At 43.2% G+C, this 22,648-nt stretch overlaps 2 protein-coding genes across 2 annotated transcripts in view; one reads left to right on the forward strand and one right to left on the reverse strand.

Annotated features, from left to right (window-relative positions):
- Window positions 1-22,648, reverse strand: part of LOC136576196 (protein mono-ADP-ribosyltransferase PARP14-like) — a 913,674-nt gene that overhangs the window by 133,774 nt on the left and 757,252 nt on the right. The window lies entirely within an intron of this gene.
- Window positions 1-22,648, forward strand: part of LOC136577384 (protein mono-ADP-ribosyltransferase PARP14-like) — a 65,699-nt gene that overhangs the window by 27,961 nt on the left and 15,090 nt on the right. The window contains exons 11-16 of the mRNA XM_066577291.1: window positions 3,288-3,464; window positions 7,343-7,552; window positions 10,384-10,533; window positions 11,801-11,863; window positions 16,981-17,157; window positions 18,581-18,790. Coding sequence (XP_066433388.1) covers window positions 3,288-3,464; window positions 7,343-7,552; window positions 10,384-10,533; window positions 11,801-11,863; window positions 16,981-17,157; window positions 18,581-18,790 — 987 coding nt within the window. The remainder of the gene's footprint in view (window positions 1-3,287; window positions 3,465-7,342; window positions 7,553-10,383; window positions 10,534-11,800; window positions 11,864-16,980; window positions 17,158-18,580; window positions 18,791-22,648) is intronic.

Here is a 22,648-nt window from a genome sequence, read left to right on the forward strand (position 1 = left end):
CATTTACCCTTTGCTAAATGAGCTGTAGATAGGACAGTTGCTCTTGACTTGCAGTTAGGTATTTTTACTGTAGTGACATACTTGCATACTTCAGGTCACTACATTGGCACCTTTCTTTGTCATTTTTACAGTCTTGACAGAAGGAATGATTACTTCCTGTTCCATGTGGAATGTTCATACCTATTTAGGAAGAAAAGAGGAATCTAATCTCAAGGAAAGACTAGAGGCAATAGGATGAAACTGAAAAGGAGGAGACACAAATTATAGATATTAGAAAAAAATTTCTGACAGTGAGGGTGATCGATGAGTGGAACAGGTTACCACAGGAGGTGGTGAGTTCTCCTTCAATGGAAGTGTTCAAACAAAGGCTGGACAAATATCTGTCTGGGATGATTTAGTGAATCTGCACTGAGCAAGGAGTTGGACCCGATGACCATGGAGGCCCCTTCCAACTCTACCATTCTATGACTATTCTGTCATCAAGCACTTTTAAATAGGGTTCTCTACAGGACAATGCCTGTATCTCCCCAATCCGTCTGGCAGTTGTGATTGCTTCCAAAAGAACACTTTAATAGTCAAGGTTTTTAGTGATACTGATTGTATGGGCTCCAAGGGAGGTTCGCAGAGACTGTCTAACACTAGGTTAAGGTCCCAGGAGGGAACCAATTTCCTAATGAAGGGTTTGAGTCTATCTGCCCCTCTATGAAATCTGTGGACCCACCTGTTCTCTATTAGCTTGGTGTCAAAGAAAAAACTAAGGGCCGCAGCCTGTACCCTCAAGGTTCCAGGGCTTAGTCCCTTATCTACTGAGAAAGGAAAAGTTCCTCCGCGCTCGTTGGGTACGGGTATATAATTCCAATAGCATGAAATTAATCAATACATGCTTTATTGAATTGAGCAATGAGTTTCGGCGTGAGAATAAACACCTTTGTCAAGCTCATTTAGTCCCTTATCTAGGCCTTCTTGGAAAAAATTTAGGATACTCACAAAGTCTGAGTTGCTCAGATATGGTCTATCTGATCTGCACTAGTTATGGAATTTCCCCCATACCCTAGAGTATATAGTGGAGGTAGAGCCCTTTTGACTCTTTAAGAGAGTGCTTATTACCTTGGAGGACAGTCCTTGGTCTCTTTATCTTTGCCTTTCAGCAGCCAATCCATCAATTGCATCCTGTGGATCTCTTGACAAAACACTGGGCCCTGGGACAGAAGGTCCTGCCTGAGAGGCAGCGAGATCAGGGTCTGAACTGTCAGTGATGACATCAGTGGGAACCAGAGTCTTTTTGTGCATGCTGGGGCAATGAAGTTTACCCTGGTCTGGCTGTTTTGAATCTTTTGTAGGGCTCGAGACATAAAGGGGAGAGGGGGAAAAGCATAGGCCAAGTCCATGTCCATTCTTGGGAGAGTGCGTCTAGTGCCCAGGAGGTGTCTGCTGGGTTTAGGGAGAATAACCTGTGGCACTTTGGGTTCCTCCTTGAGGCAAAGAGGTCATTAACTGACTGAAAACTTCCGTGTTCAGAGATCATTCCCCTGGGTCTAGTTTCTGTCGGCTCAGAAAGTCTGCTATGATGTTTTGTGAGCCTTTTAGATGAATGGCTGACAAGGACTTTATTTTGTCTTCTGCCCAGGAGAATATTCTTCCCAACAGATGTTAGAGACATGGATGTCTGGTGCCTCCCTGATGGTGAATAAAAGCCACTGTTGTAATATCATCGGAGAATATTTTTAGATGTTTCCAAAGTATTATCTCTTCTGTTTGTATCAGCATTTCCCATACTGCTCTAAGTTCTCTAGTGTTTGAGGATTGAGAGTAGATGTGGGAAAGCCAGGAACTCTGTCTGCCACCTGTGCCCCCCAACCAGATTGGCTTACATCGGTGCTTTATGAAATAAATTGGGCTAGGGACCATTGAACCCCTTTTTAAGGTTTTGGGGTGACAGCCACCATTTTAGAGAACTTTTCAATCGAGTGGATAATTTAAGCTTCTTGTCTAATAATACTTGCCTCCTATCCCATGCAGACAGGATTTCCTGTTGGAGGGGCCTAGAGTGGAATTGTGCCCAAGGGACCAACTGCAGACAAGCATTCATCTGGTCTATTACCCTCATGGCTAGAGTCTTTTTCCTTAAATCTCCTAATGGAATGGATGATATCCTCCCTTTTTTTTTGAGGTAAAAAGGAGTAACCTCAAATGAGTCGAAGAGTACCCCAAGAAAGATTTCTTGAGTGTCCGGGTTTAGGCTACATTTTTCAAAGTTAATAAGCCAACTTAGCTCGGATAGAAGTTTAACTGTCTGACCCATGTGACTCCCCATAGAATCGGGGCTATCTGAAATAATTAGTAGGTCATCTAGGTAAGGAATGATGTTCATTTCTATTCCCCTGAGATAGCCTATCAGCTCAATCATTGCCTTGAAAAACACTCTAGGTGCAGTGGATATATATACCAAAGGGCAGGCAGACAAACTAAAAACAGAATTTTTTTTATTCCATTTTAACCGCAAATCCAAGATATTTTTGGTATGTCAGGTTGGTGGGGATATGGTAGTATGCGTCTTTGAGGTCAATTGTGTACATGACACTGCCTCAATTAATCAGGAGAATTGTGGATCTGACCATCTCCATTTTAAACTTGAACTCAGAAATGTACTGATTAAGGGACTTTAAATTAAATATGGCTTGAAAGGAACCGTTGGGTTTGGTAACTAAAACCAAAGTGGAGTAATACCAAAAAAAGCGTTCCTCTGAAGCAACTGGTGTGGTGCACACCGGGGTGGCGAGGTGTCTGAGTTAATGGCGGTGGTGGCTCCGCGTCTTTAGCTCACAAAGTGCTGGCAACTGACAGGATACAAAATAAAATTAAAATCTCTAGTTTTTTTATTGCTACCTCTTGGTCGGGCAGGGTATGGTGGTAAAAATAAATACATTAGTTTGTGATGCCAGCCCTAGCACCAGCGGACTGAGAAAGTTGCACTAATAGGAATCGGGCCTGAAAATTTATAGATGTTGATACTGGAGTTTCATTTCAGCATGATAGACAAACTATATGTTGTGGTACGTGATTTATCTTTGAACTAACATGGCTGATCTGATTTTCTCATTATTGATATAGTTATACAGAAGCCTCCAGCCATACAAATGAGCATACATGCAGTAGGAGGATCTGCATCCGATCTAGTGCTGGAAGCAATATTTCCTGCTTGTTACATTATCTCTGTCTCCACAGCCCATCATTAATGCTGCAACAGTCTAATGACATCATTACTCATGTCATGTTTGTATCCACAGCACCCCAAAACAAGAGAAGCCATATCACTACCAAGGGTGGAAATCTCCTCTGCCAACATATTCTCCATGTTATCGGCAGAAGTTCAGCACAAGGCATCAAAGACTTTATGATGGAGTCTCTCATGGAGTGCGAGAACCTCCACGCCTCATCAGTCGCATTCCCAGCCATAGGAACAGGTTTGATTTCCATCATATTTATGTTTTTTTGTTGTGATAATTATGAGATGAAGCGAAGAAAGGATTGTTTCATTGGGGGAGATTAAGCAGGTTCTACCAGAAATGCATATTGCACCAAAATGAAAGTGCAGTGCGTGGCATGCGCCAAATTGTTCACCATTTCCTGGCACTTTCATGACTATAAAAGCTGTAACATACATTGGATTTACTTAAAGATGTATGCTATGACCTATAGTGAATGGATATGAGCCATTAGATAGCACATAGAGGAGAAATGTCTTTATATACTGGTGTAGTGTACAGGATTTGTACACTCCAAAAATAGCCTGGGACTCTAAGGTGATGTAATTAAAGAATGAAAATGTTATTTTTCTAATGTCACTTCAAATTTAATGTTGGTCAACCACACGTTCCTCTTACAAGTGCAAACTAATCTAAAAGTTTGAGTCAGGTAACCAGGAGGCAGGCAGCCTGTGATAGGTAGAAAGGTCCTATGCACAGGTTGTTCAATGGGGACTAGTATAAAAGAGAGGGGAGGAGATGAAATCAGGAGTTTTAGTTGCAGTTGAAAGAGAAGAGAGATGGAGTGCTAGGAGACAGGAGCAAAAGCTGAGAGCCAGTGCAGTGGAAAGGAGAGAAAGTGTGAGTACCCACAAGTTCTATAATTTATATGAAGAGAAAAGAAAGTAATATGTAAACTTCAGCGATTACCTATAAGAACAGTAATGCAATGGAAGAGAACTTAAAGCAACTGTAATATATTCCAAGAGAACCACTGAACTGCGGCATTGATTGGCCAATTCATAAATCCCGCCTCCACAATGTGATTGGTTCTTCAAACCCTGCTCAGCCAACTCTGGAGGCGGGATTTTTGAATCCTGCGACCAGGAAGTGATCTTCTGTGAGCGAACGAGGACTGCAGGGTGCTCAGCGGAGCTCTGGAGAGCAGCAGGAGGACCCATACCGAAACTGCTAGGTAAGTATTCTTTTTTTTTTTTTTCAGGGAATGTAGCTAGGGCTTATTTTTGGGGGTAGGGAAATGTATTGCATTGTACAAAAATCGCTAGTTCGTGAGATGCAATGCGATAAAGAAAGAGGCACCATAGGGAATTATGGGATACAAAAAAATTGCAAATTGCTCAAATATGGAGCATGGAATAACATCAACATAGCATCAGAGAAAATACTGTAAATGTGAAGCAACCCATTGGAAATCATGGGCTTCACATACATACGATTTGTAGTCATATTGTATCGCGAGAAAATCATGTGATTTTGTCACTTATGTGAAAGCAGCCTAAATCTCAGGAAAATATGATCACGTCTATGTATGATGACCCATCAGAGAAACCTGGTCAGCTGACTCTCTTGGCCACTATGCACCCATCTTTCTTTGTCCCTTCAACTTTGAGACGGTTAAGAAGAGAGTATTTCTAAAAGCTGAAATGTGAGACCATAGTACTTCCGAATACAGGAGAGGAATCATACTATAGACAGCTGAAAATGGGGATTGTGATTGCCTTTTGTGAAGGGAAAGGATACTGGTTTATCTGAGAGCAAGACAACGGGGATTTCATTTCTGTTCCGAAGATGTGAAAAGACCTGAGATTCCAACATGGTTATATAAGGTATACTTTGATGAGATTGTGTATTACCAAAGGATGGAAGGCACTAAAGGACCCTGGGCTGCCAATGTGATTCAGCCATTCTAAAATCCTCTAGCACCGTCGGCCTTTTGGACTCCATTGTCACCCCAACCAGAAAGGCATAGCAGGTTGGAACTCCAGTAGGAGGAATAGCTGTCACTAAAGAAACCAAAATGGACTCCTGGAAAGTTGAGCCATGATATCTGTTATGTCAATGCAGCGCACTAAAGCGCCACGCTTCAGCATGGATGCAAGATGGTGTCCTAATAAAACCGTAAATACTCTTGCAGCACAAATTACACCTCTCCAGGCAATAATGGAAGGACACCTTTCTCTTACTAATTAGGGAAAGTGGGGAATCCCTGCCTAAAAGCAGGGTGATTGTCCTGATAAGGACAGCGCCACTGTATTCGTCTGGGACCTGGCTATCCCTGATTAGGAACCTGGAGATGTGTACAAAACACAGAACATGACACTGTTCACACACACTGAACACAGAACACAACAGTTCACACTTCATGTCTGGCCACTTGCACAGACATACAGAACCAGTCATTGTTCACATCAACACACCAGGTAATGCATACCACATAGAACAGGAAACCCACCAAGAACTCACATGTATACAGATAGTAAACCATAGCTAGTCCAAGTGTCCCCACACCAATGGGGATACAGAGTCAGCCACCATGCTGACATACATGGAACAGTGTCAGGCATCACCCATCTGACATATTCATAAGACATCAGACGTCTGGAAGCCACACCTGCAAAGGGATAGGGAGAAACCTGTAAGTGTATATACCTGAGCGGTCACCATACCACACACTATTCAATGCACACACCCCAGAACGCAAGGAAGGGAGGGACAACAGGTGTCCTCTCAGGGAAGATGAGAGCGACACTTCAGACAAGCATATATAACTCCAGCTCTGAGTGGGATTAAGACAGCGTGCAACAACAGAGTAAAATCAGTAAAATGACCAACCTCTACTACCATGAGATGCTGGTATATATGTGCAGCAGACCAGGGGGAATGGCTGGAGAAACAACACACCCAACCAACTCAATTAACCCTCACATGTGAAGCTGTGCTCATGGAAACCTGTAGAACCACAAGTCCCAGATGCACAACCTAACACTATCTGAATAATTGTTCATATTTTGTGTCCCAATAATAGATTCCCGTTCCGTTCAAGCACCAGTTTTGTTATAGAAAGAGACTCCCTTCAGATTGAGCAAACTGTGTTCATCTAAGACTTTATGGACACGTTTGTTGTGGAGCCATTTCTTCATCTGCTTGCTTAAGGAAACACCACCCTTAGAGACTTTTGTTTTCCAAGGGTGTTCCTTTCATTTGTTACATCATTCTTCCAGATATAGTTATTTAAATATGGACTGTGCGCACTGACCTGCACACGGAGACGAAGCTCAGAAGTGAACAGTTTTAAAATGGCTGGCAACGTTCACAGATGAAGAATTTTTCACTTCATTGTTATAGGACTCTTTGATATGGACATTTTCATATTTAACCCTTTCCAATCCACTGTCTGACGTCTGAAGACATTCTGATTGAAGGCTGTACAGCTTCGATGTCGGAAGACGTCCGGCAGGGTATTCTTACTGTATATTACTGGCCGCTCTGTTGTCAGGGGCCTCTCCAGCATGTCCCATACTGCAGTACTGGCTCTAGCCAGCAGATGGCGCCATTGTAAAAATGGCAGAAAGAGAAAGCCCCCTAGGAAACCCTGAATCCAAAATTGGATTCCAGAGGGTTAACTTAAATACTGCTAAAAGAAACTGTTTAATGTAACGTTTAAGAAATGTGCAGGAGATTGTACAGAATAAATGTTGAAATGGTTACGTAATGTTTTCATTTTAAGTTTCTTGCAGGAGGAAGACAGAGATCCACAGGTGTAAGTCACCTTTGCAAAATGTACTGTTTCTTTTCCAGAAGTTCCCAATAGTTCCATCAAAATCACTGTAAAGGGCAATACAATGTGCTGCTTGGGACTTAGTATTCCATACTGACCCATCGTCTACAATGTTCTGCTTGGGATCCAGTATTCAGTGCTGACCCATTGCCCCAACGTTACCTTGTTACTTGCAGAACTACAGAGGGTTGTGCCATTTTCAAGACTTTGGTGCAATCTACAAAATTTTCCTACATGTAACTTTGTTATTGAGAAGTCTCTACAATTAATTCTGATAATATTGCTTTTGGTGGCACAGGTTGGCACGATGTGCCCTCAGCTGTGGTGGCTGATATCATGTTAGAAGCTGTAACAGAATTTGCCAAGTCCAAATCTGCCCAGTGTCTTCAGAAAGTGAAAGTAATCATCTTCCAGCGGGAAATGTTAAATGTCTTCTACACTAGTATGAAGAAGAAAGAAGGAATCAACCTGCCCAAGGAGAAGTCACTGTTCTTTCGAATAGCATACCGTGAGTTCGCTGCTTAAAGGGGTAGTCCCATCTCGGAAATCCTGTTTTGATGTGTTCTAAATCATAAAACAATGCACTCACTCATTAGATGTTTATGTGCAAAATGCTCCATTCTGCAGATATTGCTTTCTCTGCCCTCTTAATGTTTACTGCTTCTTGCCACGGTAAGCAACCACCTCCACCATTGAGCATTCCTTACATCTCTCTTTCTCCTAACCCAGTGTCTGGGATCTCAGGAACGCATGCGCGCTAGCTCTCAGCCCGGCCACCAGCTACAGTTGTGCTCTATTTCTTTCAAAAGAAGGGCTAAAACTTCAACTTCTAAACCTAGCAAGTCCTTATAGAATCAGGGATTCTATAAGGACTTGCTACAATATAAATTGCTATAATATAAATGTTCCGAGTTAAACTCTGATAACAACATCAAAATGATCATGCTTGTTTTCAAGATAAGTTGCATGTTCTGTTGTTGATGGCAGATTGAAGCCTGCGGCATAGGTCAACTATCCATGGAGTCATTGACTTTTGTATGGATGACAATGTTGCAACGCAACAGATTCGCGGTGGCCATGATCTCTGCATCAGGTGCCCAGACTCCATCATGAAAGATGCCAGAAGTCTTCACATATTCATTTACATTTTGGCTCAAGTAGTCCTGTAGTTTATTTGTCAAGTCAGTGTTCATGTGCTGTATGACTTTGTGTCTCAGAAGGGAGGGGTTGTCCTCTGATCCTGTCAGGATGTGGCTGATGGCTCGTAAGTAGCAGTTCCCATCAACTTTGGTTTTATATGTACGCCGTAGTTGTCCAAAGTCCTTTGTGCATCCATAGTACCAAACCTAAGCAAACGTTAGGCCAAGAATGGTGCTAAGATACTTCCTTCTTAAACTTGGTAGTGGGTTGAAAGTCTTGGCCATCTGCTTGTGTTTCTGTGAAATGTAGATGTCATCATTGTCTGGTTATTCAAGTGGTCTTTTGAGTGTCTTTTGCTTTAGGCAGTCATTGGCAGAGTCATTGGGACAACTTCACTCTGAATGTGACTCACAGCACACTTCAGGATTTTTAAGCTAGTACAAAGATGACTATTAAGTCCATGGGATGCACACCACAATTTCGGGGTCAGAGCCTCCAGAGACCCCAATGTACCTGTGTTACACTTTCTCACCAAAGGAATGGCAGCATCCAGGGCGTGGTATAATATAATAATTTATTCCTCCAAAGTCCTGCTATGTTTCGACCCTCTTGGGGTCTTTGTCAAGCATGACCCTCTTGACAAAGACCCCAAGAGGGTCGAAACGTAGCAGGACTTTGGAGGAATAAATTATTATATTATACCACGCCCTGGATGCTGCCATTCCTTTGGTGAGAAAGTAGAGTCATTGGGACAATCATCAGGGGACTGGAATGATCGAGAAGCCTCATTATCCTGGTAAATCTTGGTCAAGGATTCCATAACTAAGCCACTCATTCTTGATATAAACAATGGGACCAGCAGTGATTTCTTTGTTGCTCTTGTGTCGGCGATCAAAGGCATGCTTCTGGTGTTCCTCAGCAGAGTGCATGTTGGTTCTGATGGTTAAGCAGAGCTTTTATGAATGGTTGTCAGTGTATCCAGCATATCAGGGGCATGGGGTCCACAGTGTCACCTTCTGAGGATTTGAGGTCTATAGGACGCTTGGGATTCTGTCCATACATGACCTCAAATGGAGTTCACTTTGTTGAGGCATGCACAGATGTGTTTTAGGCAAACAGAACATTCAACAGTCATTGACAAGCTTACTAAGAGATTCTTTGAGTGTTCAATTGTTACATTCCCATTGACCATTTGTTTGTGGGTGGGAGGCAGATGAAATGCAGTGATCTGTTTGAAAATGCCCCATCAGGTTGTCGATGATTGAGATCACAAACTCTTGTCCCTGTCTCTAGTTAGAGTGTTTATACAGCCAAGGTGGCAAATAACGGAGTACAAAAAAATTGCTACTGACTTGGCACTCTTATCTGGAAAAATTTTTGAAATGATCAGTGTCCTGACTAAGCGCCATACTTTTCCAGGCACCTGTATAGTGTTGAGTGGTGGAGCCTCCTTGCTGATTTTGGGATTTATGACAAAATATTTTTGACAGGCTTTGACATGTTGGTGAACGCCGTTCTTCATTCCTTTCCAGTAATAATAGTCAGAGATTTCGCTAACATTTATCTCTGCCAAAATGACCACCAGAAAATGGTAAAGAATTCCTCCTTCTGCTAGATATGGCTTAGCTGTTTGTCTGAACTGGGACTTGGCATTTACACGTCTTTCTGGAGGTAGATCGGAGATCTACTAGGGGTACTTTTGTTGTGTTGCAGAGACATCGTTAGAGATTGACTACCACATTAGATAGGTATATTCTTGCCTGGAGAGGTATAGTCTTGCCTAGGCTATTTTACGCTCCCAGTAATGGGCTTTTTTTCTAATGCATGCACCTTTTCACGATGCTGTATCAGAATTCCGGCACCGTTTCCCGGCTGTCTGGGGCCCCCGACTGGTGGCACCTTTTCTAATAGCGGGGACCAAAAAAAACAACGATGCCCAATGTTAAACCTTTTACATGCCACGGTCAAGATTTACAGCGACAGTGATCACAGGGTCTTTGTGGGTTGCTACGGCAAATGTAGCAAGATATTTAAAAAAAGAAAACCTATATTAATTTAGTACTCACCCATAGAAGTAATTTATTTGTACTGAGCAGTTTCCCAAATGTCCTTGTTTCCCAGTGAACGTCCTGCAGGTCATGTATAGGTCAGTCCTATGTCTTCTCGTTCATCTTATCCCATGCACTCTGTTTTTTGCAGCATTCTATGGCTTAGTTAAAATCCCGAATCTGGGAGTTTATGAAATGAAAGTCGGATCCATCACTTACCAAGTGAAGACAGGAGACATAACCAAGGAGGACACCAATGTTATTGTCAACATAGCTAATGAGACCTTTAACTTCAAATCAGGTATTTACCCAACCGGCTCTACCAAAGGTGCAGGATGGAAAATGAGTAACCTGCACCAAAACTAGGATGAAGCAACTTTACTGAAAATTTACAATGCACTGGACTAACAGGGGCATGTGCAGTGTCCGAGGAGCGGTCCCTCAGCCGAGGAGACAGCGGGGTAGAAGGATAAACCTTGTCACGGGGCTCTACTGTCTCCTCCCTAAGGGTAGCTCGGGACCCGACCTCATTACTGACAAGGGGAGATCATAACTAGATAGCCAAAGTTACCTGAAGTCCTGTTTGTCATTTGTGACGCCAACATTCCATCCTCTGCGGTGGATCACCCACGTAGAATAAAGTAGTCCACACACAGAGTATATTTTTTTAACAAGAACTGGGAACGTTCAATCCTGTCCATTTGCTTAAACGTTTGCAGTAAATAACAATAAACAGTTCGTACAGTAGTGTAGCAGTGAGGATTCTCGGGGTATTTGCACATCCTCAGTCACAGTTATCTGAAGGATTTCTCTCCCAGCAAAACTCTTTCTCTACCGTCATACACTCACTTGTCCTTCTCGCTCAATAGTGTTTTTTCTCAGTCACTCCGATAAAAAAAAGGAATGGCGCTACACTCCAACGCCTTTCCATCATGTCTGGGCTTTCAATCTCCCAAGGTCAGTGGTTACATGGAGGATTCCTAGACTGAACAGCAGGCCACCTTCCTGCTTCCTCCATCTCCAACTCTCACCGACTCTACTTAACTCCTTCTCCTGACTTCTTACTCCCCACTTCTGACATCTATTGCTAACCACCCTTCCTAACTACTCTTCTGACTGCTTTGTCTTCTGACCTCTCTCACTAACACACGACTACACTTTTATACCACACAAAACGATACATTTTCCAGACAACACTAGACATGACCAGACATTAACCCTTTCATGCCTGCAAACTCTAATACACCTATATCTGATGCATTCCACATTTACGACAGCGACACAAGACACACATAAATAATGCATTCTGAGTTGGTGAAGGGGACCCCCAAACTCTGGGCCACTACACATAGTACCCGCAATGTGGAAAAAGCTGGAGAATTATGATGTAACAGAGACATGGTACCCCCAGTGCAGGAATAACTGTGGCAAGGTGGACTAATGGGGGCATGTTAAACCATATGTGGGAATAGCTAGGGGAATGTAGACTAACGGGGCTGTTTTATCAAGGCAAAATCTTTGTTTTTGCAATACGCTGGGTTAATATAAAATCATCTTTGTTTTTGCAGGCGTTTCTAAGTGCATCCTGGAAGCTGCAGGGCCGAGTGTAGAGGACGAATGCGCTCTGCTTGGTAAGACACCATTCATGGCTCTAGGGCATCTACAGGGAGTTGCCATGATCGGCGCGGTTTATACAATGCGGCTTTACATGTTTTTAGGAGCGAATCACAAATTTAAAAAATAAGGGACCGACACATCTACTAAACCAGACTCTTCAAAAACAACCTGACAAGTACAATTTTATCACTGCATGATGAACAGTTGAGCAGCTTTCTAATGGACTTTGTGTTTCACATCTTCAACATTTTTAAGATTTCAGCTTGCTGTAAGAGAATGAAAACATTTAATAATTACATTCAAAGGCTCAAAATCTCCACTGATCATGTCAAAGTGACACAGGGGGCTGGCTCATAACAAATGAGAGCTCTGATCCACTTTAATAGGCGCACAGACATGAAAGGGTTTTCAGCTTTGGATGTAAAGAACGAATGTTCCTATTCAGTAACAGCAAGCAGAGCTCTGTCCATTAGAAAGGTGAATAACTTTTCATTATATTACACTTGTCATGGGTCTTGTTCAGATTTGGAGCCTCTTATTGCGACCAGTGCAGGCAGATAGCAGTCAGGGAAACCAGAGGTCAGCACACAAGTATATCCGTATGCAGTATGGAGGAGCAGGCAGAAGCTGGAGGTTGAGTACAAGCTTGGGAGCACAATAATCTCGCAATGAGGGAGACATCAGGCCAGGTTTTTATGGAGCATCCAATCAGGAACAGAGCAGAGCCAAAACAGGGAACAGGACCAAGAGCAAACAGCAGGAGATGGGATTCAGCAGAGGAGCTTATCAGAAGCTGGATAACTCAAAGGCACAGAAGTTCCTGACTTGGAGCCCTGACAATAACCCCTTCCTTCCAGGACGGCCTCCATGCATCCTAGGAGCCTGTTTTCCTGGATATATTTTATGAAATGCCCTTGTGAGCCTAGGGGCATGCACATTGCAGTCCGGCTCCCATGAGTTCTCCTTAGGTCCATATCCTTTCCACTGCACTAGGTACTGTAATTTTCCTTTGCAAATTCTGGAGTTCAGAATCTTGTCCACTATCAATTCTTCTTCCCCTTGGACTTTTACTGGTGGAGAAGGTGGCTGACTTCTTCCAGCAAAAGTGTTAGGGAGTTCCAAGTGTAACAAAACCTAGTTAATCCTCGCAGCAATCCGAAAGGCTCCTATAAATCGTTGACGCAATTTGGGAGAGGTTACACGAGTCTTTAAATTCTTCGCTTATAACTAGGACTAATTTTATGATTAATCCCTTTTCCATGAGTCCATCATGACAGCACACATGGAGGTTGCCCTCTGACCCCACTGGGATAGAAAGAGGAGAGTTCATAAGGCCACCTATTACCACTATTCCCCAGTGTCTTCAAATTATCACAACAGATACATGGCCTAATCTTTTGATTGCTGCTGTAAATACAATGTATTGTTATGTCACAGGGATAGTATACAGTGATCTACTAGGGTGGGTAAATATGTGCTGTCTTGATGGACTCATGGAAAAGGGATTAATTGTAAAATTAATCCTAGTTTTACCACTCTGTCAATCCTGAGAGCACACATGGAGACAATAGCAAATTATAACAGTACCATCAGGCGGGGATCATGGCCAGCTCCCTATCAGAATGGAAGTCCAAGCAGTAATGGTTAGAAAAGTTGTGGACAGTAGACCACGTTGTGGTTTTGCAAATTTGTTCCATTGAGGCTTCGCTGTTTTCGACCCATGAGGAGGCGAGAGCCCTTGTGGAGTGGGATCTTATTCCCTCAGAGAAAGGCAGGCCTCTGGCTTTATATACCTCCTGGATTGATGTTTTGATCCATCTGGCAATGAAATCTTTTATAGCCACTTTCCCTTTGTTTTCGCCTAGAAACTGAAGAAACAAGTAATTGGATCTTCTAAAGGTCTGTAAGACCTGTAAGTAGGTTAAGACTGCACGTCTAACATCTAGGTTCTGTAGGTGCAACCTGCAACAAGCGGGAAGAGGCCTTCACTCTCTGAGCGGTTTCTGAGGGATGACTAAGAAGCTGTGTCACAGTGGCGATGAGTGCAGTTTGCTCTATACAATCTTGTACACAGGAGAAGGTATACGCCAGGATTTGTCGGGGTGGTGAAGTTAGGAAATTGTGATTCCAGCGCCTTAAGGAACTTTTGTGGAGAAATAAGACTAACACACATGTTGTGTTATGTCTTGTAGGGGACAGATGGCCAGGGGGGTTTCCTACAACAGCCCACTCCTGTATCCCTACCTACTTGCCCCCCTGGGCTAGTCCCCAGGGTGACAACTGGGCAGCAGTCCCTGCTCTGACCTAGTGACAGGGATCCCAAGGAAGAGGGACAGGAGATGGAAGGTCAAAACCAGCCGGGTAAAAATCTACTGAGAGCAAAACGACCGAGGGTGAAATAGAAAGTAGTCAGGGTAAACCAAGTCAAAACCGGGGAGGCTCGTGTGCAGTGCAAAAGGACTAGGACAGGAGCAGAGTCAAAGGCAGAAAATGGGTCAAAGAACAAACAGTCAGGAACAGTATATGTGGGTGCTAGCAAAGCTAAGTCTAACCAAACACTGGCAACCTCTGCTAGTACTCAGCAGCCTGATATGTGAAAGTCCCGGCCCAGACAGGGCGGGGAAAGGTGACACACAGATAGGTGAGATGATAGGACCGGCTGTCCCCGGGGCCGTGTACTATACAGAGAGCCACGCGGCTGACCCGAGGGAGGGCGTTCCCAAGTGCAGCTGGGAACACGTCGCCGGCGGGAACGGGCAACCATAAACACGGGGGAACCCCAACCGAAGCCGCCCGCGCTGCCATCCACGGCATCAGGAGGAGCTGAGCACAACCGCCGGCCGCCAGTGCCCCCAGCGGTAACCCTTTACCTAACATGTTGGAGTAAACTGCAGGCACACCATTTACTATTGAACAATGCATTTTGCAAACATCTTAGACAGTAGAACTCGTATAAACACAATTTAAACCTTGGTACATGGTTAGATAAGCCCTGGCTTGGCAGAACATGAGGTAAGGGTAAACCCCTTTTTGACCCAAATAACAGTAAATGCCAGCCTGCAACATGAACTGAAATTTTCCAGTACTCATTCAGTTGGACCGTCTGGAGGTTCTCTGATGTTTGTACCTTGTGGTGCTGTGGCTTTCCTGGCTGTTCAGTGGAAGCATAGAAGAAAGGCACTGCTTGCAAGGATTTTAGGTCTTGAGTATGACTGCAGGCTTCCCTCAGAGTAGTGGGTTAATGATCAGCTAACATGGGTTTGCAGAAAGCTTCAGTAGCTTCTCAAGTGACAGAACAGGGGTGCAAGCCAATAAGATGGCTGCAGACCTCCTTCCACCCTCCTTCTCCCTCCCTCTAGTCACTGTCTGCTCTTTTCCCGCCTCTCAACGCTTTTATATTTTGCTTCTGCGACACAGATCAGGAGAGAATGGTTATTACCTTGGACAACAGTTCTTGGTCTCTCAATCTTCGCCTTTCAGCAGCCAAGCCATGACATCAGTGGGAACTAGTCTTTGTGTCTATGCTGGGGTGATGAAGTTTACCCTGGTCTGGCAGTTTTGGATCTTTTGTAGGGACATAAAGGGGAGAGGGGGAGAAGCATAGGCCAAGTCCATGTTCCATTCTTAGGAGAGTGCATCCAGTTCCCGGGAGTCGTCTGCTCGGTTTAGGGAGATTAACCTGTGGCACTTTAGGTTCCTCCTTGCGGCAAAGAGGTCATTAACTGAATGCAAACTTTCATGTTCAGAGATCTTTTCCCTGGGTCTAGTTTCTGTCGGCTCAGAAACTCCGCTATGACGTTTTGGGTGCCTTTTAGATGAATGGCTGATAAGGACTTTATTTTGTCTTCAGTTCCGCGGCTTTACCTCACAAAACGGCGGCAACCAACCAAATAATATTAAAATCTCTAGTTTTTTTAGTGCTACCTGTTGGTCGGGCAGGGTATGGTGGTAAAAATAAATAGATTAGTTCGTCAGCCCTGGCACCGACCTAAAGCGGCTCCGGGCAAAAATAAATAAGAAGAAAAAAATAAAATAAAAAAGGGGGGGGGGGGGAGTCCTTTTCCTTGGAGGGTGGTGTGGTACACAGTGCAGATGCTCTGATGGCAAGAAGGGACTCCAGGAGACAAGATAAACCGTAAAAAAAATAGCCATAATTTATTTTCTGGGAGAAGTCAGCAGATAGTCAGTCAACAGTGTCTTTTATTCACCATCAGGGCGGCGCTGTGTGTATTAAGCTCCACTACCCAGGAAATTCACTGAAATGTTCTTGGTGCCCTATAAAACGAATTTTGTGCTATGCCAGAGTAGGAGACCGAACATGGCAGCATTTACAGCTAATAATGTAAGCCTAAGAAGAAAACTAACGCTAACCCTGCTGGGCAGGCAAAAATCTATCCACATGCTGCAGCGATCAGTCTCATCGGATAAGCCGTACCCCTTCCATGTGCAGGGTAACACGGCTGGCGTCTGTATGCTCCGTCCCGCACGGCGTGTCTTTGTTCCGTCGCTTATCAGTGATGGGTCCCGCGTGGCTTTTGTGTGATGCGCCCTGTCCGGCTGCCGGCTCAAGCCTCCTTCCCGGCTGCCAGAAGTGTGTCCCGCCAGTCGGCTGTCTGCTCCGTGATGGCCGGTCCCCCGCTTACAGTGTATTCCCATGCTCCACGGCACATTGGCGATAAAACGCGCCCCCAGCCAATCACAAGCTGGGGGCGTTAAAATTTTTTAACAGTGCTGTGTTATTTCACCACCCCTAATTCCGGTGGCGACATAATACAATAATACTGCACTCGTGTGTGGACTAAGAAAGTTGCACTAATAGGAATCAAGCTTAAAAATGTATAGACGTTGATACCGGAGTTTCATTTCAGCATGATAGACAAACTATATGTTGTGGTACGTGATTTATCTTTGAACTAACATGACTGATCTGATTTTAGCATTATTGATATAGTTATACAGAAGCCTCCGGCCATACAAATGAGCATACATGCAGTAGGAGGATCTGCATCCGATTTAGTGCTGGAAGCAAGATTTCCTGCTTGTTACATTATCTCTGTCTCCACAGGCCATCATTAATGCTGCAACAGTGTAATGACATCATTACTCATGTCATCAATGTTTGTATCCCCAGCACCCCAAAACAAGAGAAGCCATATCACTACCAAGGGTGGAAATCTCCTCTGCCAACATATTCTCCATGTTATCGGCAGAAGTTCAGCACAAGGCATCAAAGACTTTATGACGGAGTCTCTCATGGAGTGCGAGAACCTCCAGGCCTCATCAGTCGCATTTCCTGCCATAGGGACAGGTTTGACTTCCATCATACTTATGTTGTTTTTTTTGATAATTATGAAATGAAGCGAAGAAAGGATTGTTTTATTGGGGGAGATTAAGCAGGTTCTGCCAGAAATGCACATTGCACCAAATGAAAGTGCTGTGAGTGGCATGCGCCAAATTGTTCACCATTTCCTGGCACTTTCATGGCTAAAAAAAAGACGCAACATGCTATGACCTAGAATGAATGGATATGAGCTATGAGATAGCACATATAGGAGAAATGTCTCTTATATAGTGGTGTAGTGTACAGGATTTGTACCCTCCATAAATAGCCTGTGGACTCTAAGGAGATGTAATTAAAGAATAAAGATGTTATTTTTCTAATGTCAATTTAAATTAAATGTTGGTCAACCACACGTTCCTCTTACAAGTGCAAACTAATCTAGAAGTTTGAGTCAGGTAACCAGGAGGTAAGCAGTCTGTGATAGGTAGAAAGCTCCTACGCACAGGTTGTTCAATGGGGACTAGTATAAAAGAGAGGGGAGGAGTTGAGATCAGGAGTTCTAGACAGAGTTTTATTTGGAGCTGAAGGAGATGAGAGATGGTGTGCTAAGAGAAAGGAGCATAAGCTGAAAAACAGTGTGGAGGGAAGGAGAGAAAGTGTGAGTAACCACAATTTCTATAATTTATACAAAGAGAAAAGAAAGTAATAGATAAACTTCAGCCAGTACCTACAAGAACAGTAATGCAATGGAAGAGAACCTAAAGCAACTGTAATATATTCAAAGAGACCGTTGAACCGCGGCATTGATTGGCCAATTTATAAATCCCGCCTCCACAACGTGATTGGTTCTTCAAACTTTGCTCAGCCAATCAATACAGAGCTCGATGAACCAATCACAGCCCTTGCATTGGTGCAAGCGCTGCATTGATTGGCTGAGGAGCGCTGGATGAACCAGTCAAAGTAATCACTTCCTGGAGGCGTCCACGCTAGTGGGTAGTCACCCTAAAGGCCAATACAATGTTCTGCTTGGGATCTAGTATTCAGTGCTGACCTATCGCCCCAATGTTACCTTGTTACTTTCATAACTACAGAGAGTTGTGCCATTTTCAAGACTGCTGCAATCTACAAAATCGACAGGTTCTGCCAGAAATGTAAATTGCACCAAAATTAAAGTGCTGTGAGTGGCATGCGCCAAATTGTTCACGAGATCTTGGCACTGTCATGACTAAAAAGAGCTGTAACATACATTGGATTTACTTAAAATTGTATGTTATGACCTAGTGTGAATAGATACGAGCCATGAGATGGCACATAGAGGAGAATTGTCTTTATATAGGGGGTTCTGACATTTTCAAGAATTTGGTGCAATGTGCGAAATTTCCCTACATGTAACTTTGTTATTGAGAAGTCTCTAAAATTAATTCTGATAATATTGCTTTTGGTGGCACAGGTTGGCGCAATCTGTCCTCGGCTGTGGTGGCTGATATCATGTTAGAAGCTGTAACAGAATTTGCCAAGTCAAAATCTGCCCAGCATCTTCAGACGGTGAAAGTAATCATCTTCCAGCAGAAAATGTTAAATGACTTCTACACTAGCATGAAGAAGAAAGAAGGAACCAACCTGCCCAAGGAGAAGTCACTGTTCTCCCGAATAGCAGACCGTGAGTTTGCTGCTTAAAGGGGTAGTCCCATCTCGGGAATCCTGTTTTAATGTGTTCTAAATCATAAAACAAAGCACTCACAAGTAAAATGTTTATTCCCAACATGTTCCGTTTTCTGGATATTGATTTCTATGCCCTCTAAATGTTTACTGCTTCTTGCCAGGGAAAGCAACCACCTACACCATTGAGCCCTTCTTACGTCTTTCTTTCCCTGGTGTCAGGGATCTCAGGAGCGCATGCACGCTAGCTTTAGGCCCGGCCACCAGCTACCGTTGTTCTCTATTTCTTTTAACAGAGGGTCTTCAGGGCAGTGTAAAGAAGTCCTCATTATTCACACTGCACAGAAGTCCTCCAGTGGAAACCCCGCAACAGTAAGGAGGAGATTGAATGGAGCGATGGTCGTGCATGCACGGTTTTTCTCCATTCATTTTCAATAGGATTGCCAGAGATATCTGAGCACTTGTACTTGGCTATTTCCGTCACCCCACTGAAATGAATGGAGCAGAGGCCGCGCATGCTTAGCAGTCACTGCATTCAATCTGACAACACTGCAGGTGGGAGAAGCAGCACTGCAGAGACAGAATAGGGCCTGGGCCAGTTCATACCCCTCAGGCCAGATTATACCCCCGTGATATCAGTAGTGTAGAGTGATATACACAAGAATTATTATTTCCACATTTAATTGGGGTTCAGCTTTATCAGGTCAGTTAAATGAATTAAATCTTAAAACTCTAAGCACATAGACTTTTACTACCAGAACATTTTCAATCAGTAAAAATATTAGATTTGTACAAAGATCAAAGATTACTACCACTTCCAAGTAGTGTTTACACAGTAAAATAAAAGCACATACCCAAAACATTATATTGCAATTGTAACAGAATGTTCAATTAATTTGACTGTTCATAATACGATAAAAGTCATAACATCCTGAAACATCAACTTCTAAACCTAGCAAGTCCTTATAGAATCATGGATTCTATAAGGACTTGCTACAATGTAAATGATCACAGGTAAACACTGATAACAACATCAAAATGATGCTTATTTTCATGATAAGTTGCATGTTCTGTTGTTGATGGCAGATTGAGGCCTGCGGGATAGGTCAACTATCCATGGAGTCACCAACTTTTGTATGGATGACGATGTTGCAACTCAACAGATTCGCGGTGGCCATGATCTCTGCATCAGGTGCCCAGACTCCATCATGAAAGATGCCAGAGGTGTTCACATATTCATTTACATTTTGGTTCAAGTAGTCCTGTCAGGATGTAGCTGATAGCCGGTAAATAGCAGTTCCCATCACCTTTGGTTTTGTATGTACACAGTGGTTGTCAAAAGTCCTTTGTGCATCCATAGTACCCAACCTAAGCAAATGTAGGGCCAAGAATAATGCTAAGATACTTCCTTCCTGAGCTTGGTAGTGGGTTGAAAGTCTTGGACATCTGCTTGTGTTTCTCTGGGATGTAGATGTCATCATTGTCTGGTTCCTCATCTTTTGAGTGTCTTTTGCTTTGAGCAGTCATTGGCAAAGTCACTGGGACAATCATCAGGGGACTGGGGTGATAGAGAAGCCTCATTATCCTGGTAAATCTTAAGGTTGCTGGCATGGTAGATATTGCTCAGTATCTTGTCAGTCTTATTGTTCTTACGTTTTACCCATTCTTGGTCAAGGATTCCATAACTAAGTAGGGTCCAATCCAGCGTGGTTTCACCTTAGAACCCATGCAATGAATAAGGCGCTCATTCTTGATACAGTATAAGCAATGGAGCTTGCAGTGATTTCTTTGTTGCTCTTGTGTCGGCGATCAAAGGCATGCTTCTGGTGTTCCTCAGCAGAGTGCATGTTGGTTCTGATGGTTAAGCAGAGCTTTTATGAATGGTTGTCAGTGTATCCAGCATATTAGGGGCATGGGGTCCACAGTGTCACCTTCTGAGGATTTGAGGTCCATAGTAAGCTTGGCATTCTGTCCATACATGACCTCAAATGGAGTGCACTTTGTTGAGGTATGCACAGATGTGTGATAGGCAAACAGAACATCAGGGATCAACTGGTCCCTGTTGTCTTTTTGGTCATTGACAAGCTTACTAAGACATTCTTTGAGTGTTCAATGGTTACATTCCCACTGACCATTTGTTTGTGGGTGGGAGGCAGATGAAATGCGGTGAGCAGTTTGAAAATGCCCCATCAGGTTGTCAATGATTGAGATCACAAACTCTTGTCCCTGTCTCTAATCAAAGTGTCCATACAGCCAAGGTGGCAAATAATGGAGTACTAAAAAATTGCTACTGAGTACTGACTTGGCACTCTTTTTTTTAAAGGACTGTTTATTGGGCATGTCATACATCACAATACAAAACAACAAGGGACAGTCATCAAGAATACTTCACAAAATTAGATCATTACAGTTTGCTCACTCCCTAAGCATTTATAATACCCCCTTTTTTTATTTTAAACAACTTTGGCCATTATAACAAAGGAGACCAAGACTCCCAACCTGGGGAATCGTAACAAATAGAACATACAATTACAAACTAAACCCACAGTTCCACTACCAATATTGTGTATACCTATTGTCTATGCGAGTCACAACAACCAATAGAGAAAAGACCTTCATTTTTCCCAAAAAAGAAGAATTAGTCAGACATGTTCAGCGCAGTTTTGGGGCAGTCAACCCACCGGCCCCATATCTTGGTGAACTTGGCAGGAAATCCCCTAGCCATATGTCAGCACTGTTTAACTCACATAGCCAGGCAGCCCTAGTGGTTTGGGGATGTTTCCAATTAAGACTGACTTGGCACTCTTATCTTGAACAGCTGTTGCAATAGTCAGTTGCAGCAAATATATAATTGTTTGTCCTTTGATATTTCCTGAAGGGGACCAATCATATTAATCCCGGCTAAGCTCCATACTTTTTCCAGGCGCTTGTATAGTGTTGATAGGTGAAGCCTCCTTGCTGATTTGGGGATTTATGACAAAACATTTTTGGTGAACGCCGTTCTTCATTCCCTTCCAGTAATAATGGTCAGAGATTTGGCTAACGTTTTATCTCTGCCAAAATGGCCACCAGAAAATGGTAAAGAATCCCTCCCTCTGGTAGATATGGCTTAGCTGTTTGTCCAGGGAAATAAATGTAGTCTTGGCAGCATCCAAAGTGGTAAAATGAAATCTTCTTTATCCCTCCATAAAAGTACAGTAACGAGCAACGTTTCGACCGTTTACAGAAAGAAATACGGTCTTTGTCAAGCTCAGTTATCTGTAATAAAAAACTCACGTTTAAATATACAACAACACCACAAAGCACGGGTACAATACATCACCTAATTAATCAAGTGAATTAACCCCTTCATGTCTTCTTGATGCCAAGTCACCAATCTCAGTTGAATATCATCTACTAATTTAATGTTCACCAGGTAGGTCATGGTTAACAGAAGTTAAAATCCATATTAAGTCCCTTTGGGACTTTGATTAAGAAAAGAACGTAAATAGATTCATTTATTGGAAACATTAATAAAAGCTATGCAATACATCATTGAAATTAAAAAAATACAGCTAGTCCCGCAAAAAATAAGCCCTCATAAGGCTATGTCAAAGAAAAAGTTAAAAAGTTTTGACTGAGTGATGAGGGTGTATTTCTAACAACTTCTCCTTTACAGCCCTGTATTATGCAGTCTTTTTAATTTTTGCCTGCGGCATTACAAGAGTTGTCCAATGAAAAGAAATTGTCCCTTATCTACAGAATGGTGTGCATTGCCTTTACTGCTCCATTCATCTCTCATGGTCGGTAGGTGTCCCAGTGGTAAAACCCCCCACTGATTAGCCAGTTATAACCTATCCCGTAGAGATGGGGTTGACTT

This window comes from Eleutherodactylus coqui, chromosome 8 (assembly GCF_035609145.1).
Source record: "Eleutherodactylus coqui strain aEleCoq1 chromosome 8, aEleCoq1.hap1, whole genome shotgun sequence".
Lineage (NCBI taxonomy): Eukaryota > Metazoa > Chordata > Amphibia > Anura > Eleutherodactylidae > Eleutherodactylus > Eleutherodactylus coqui.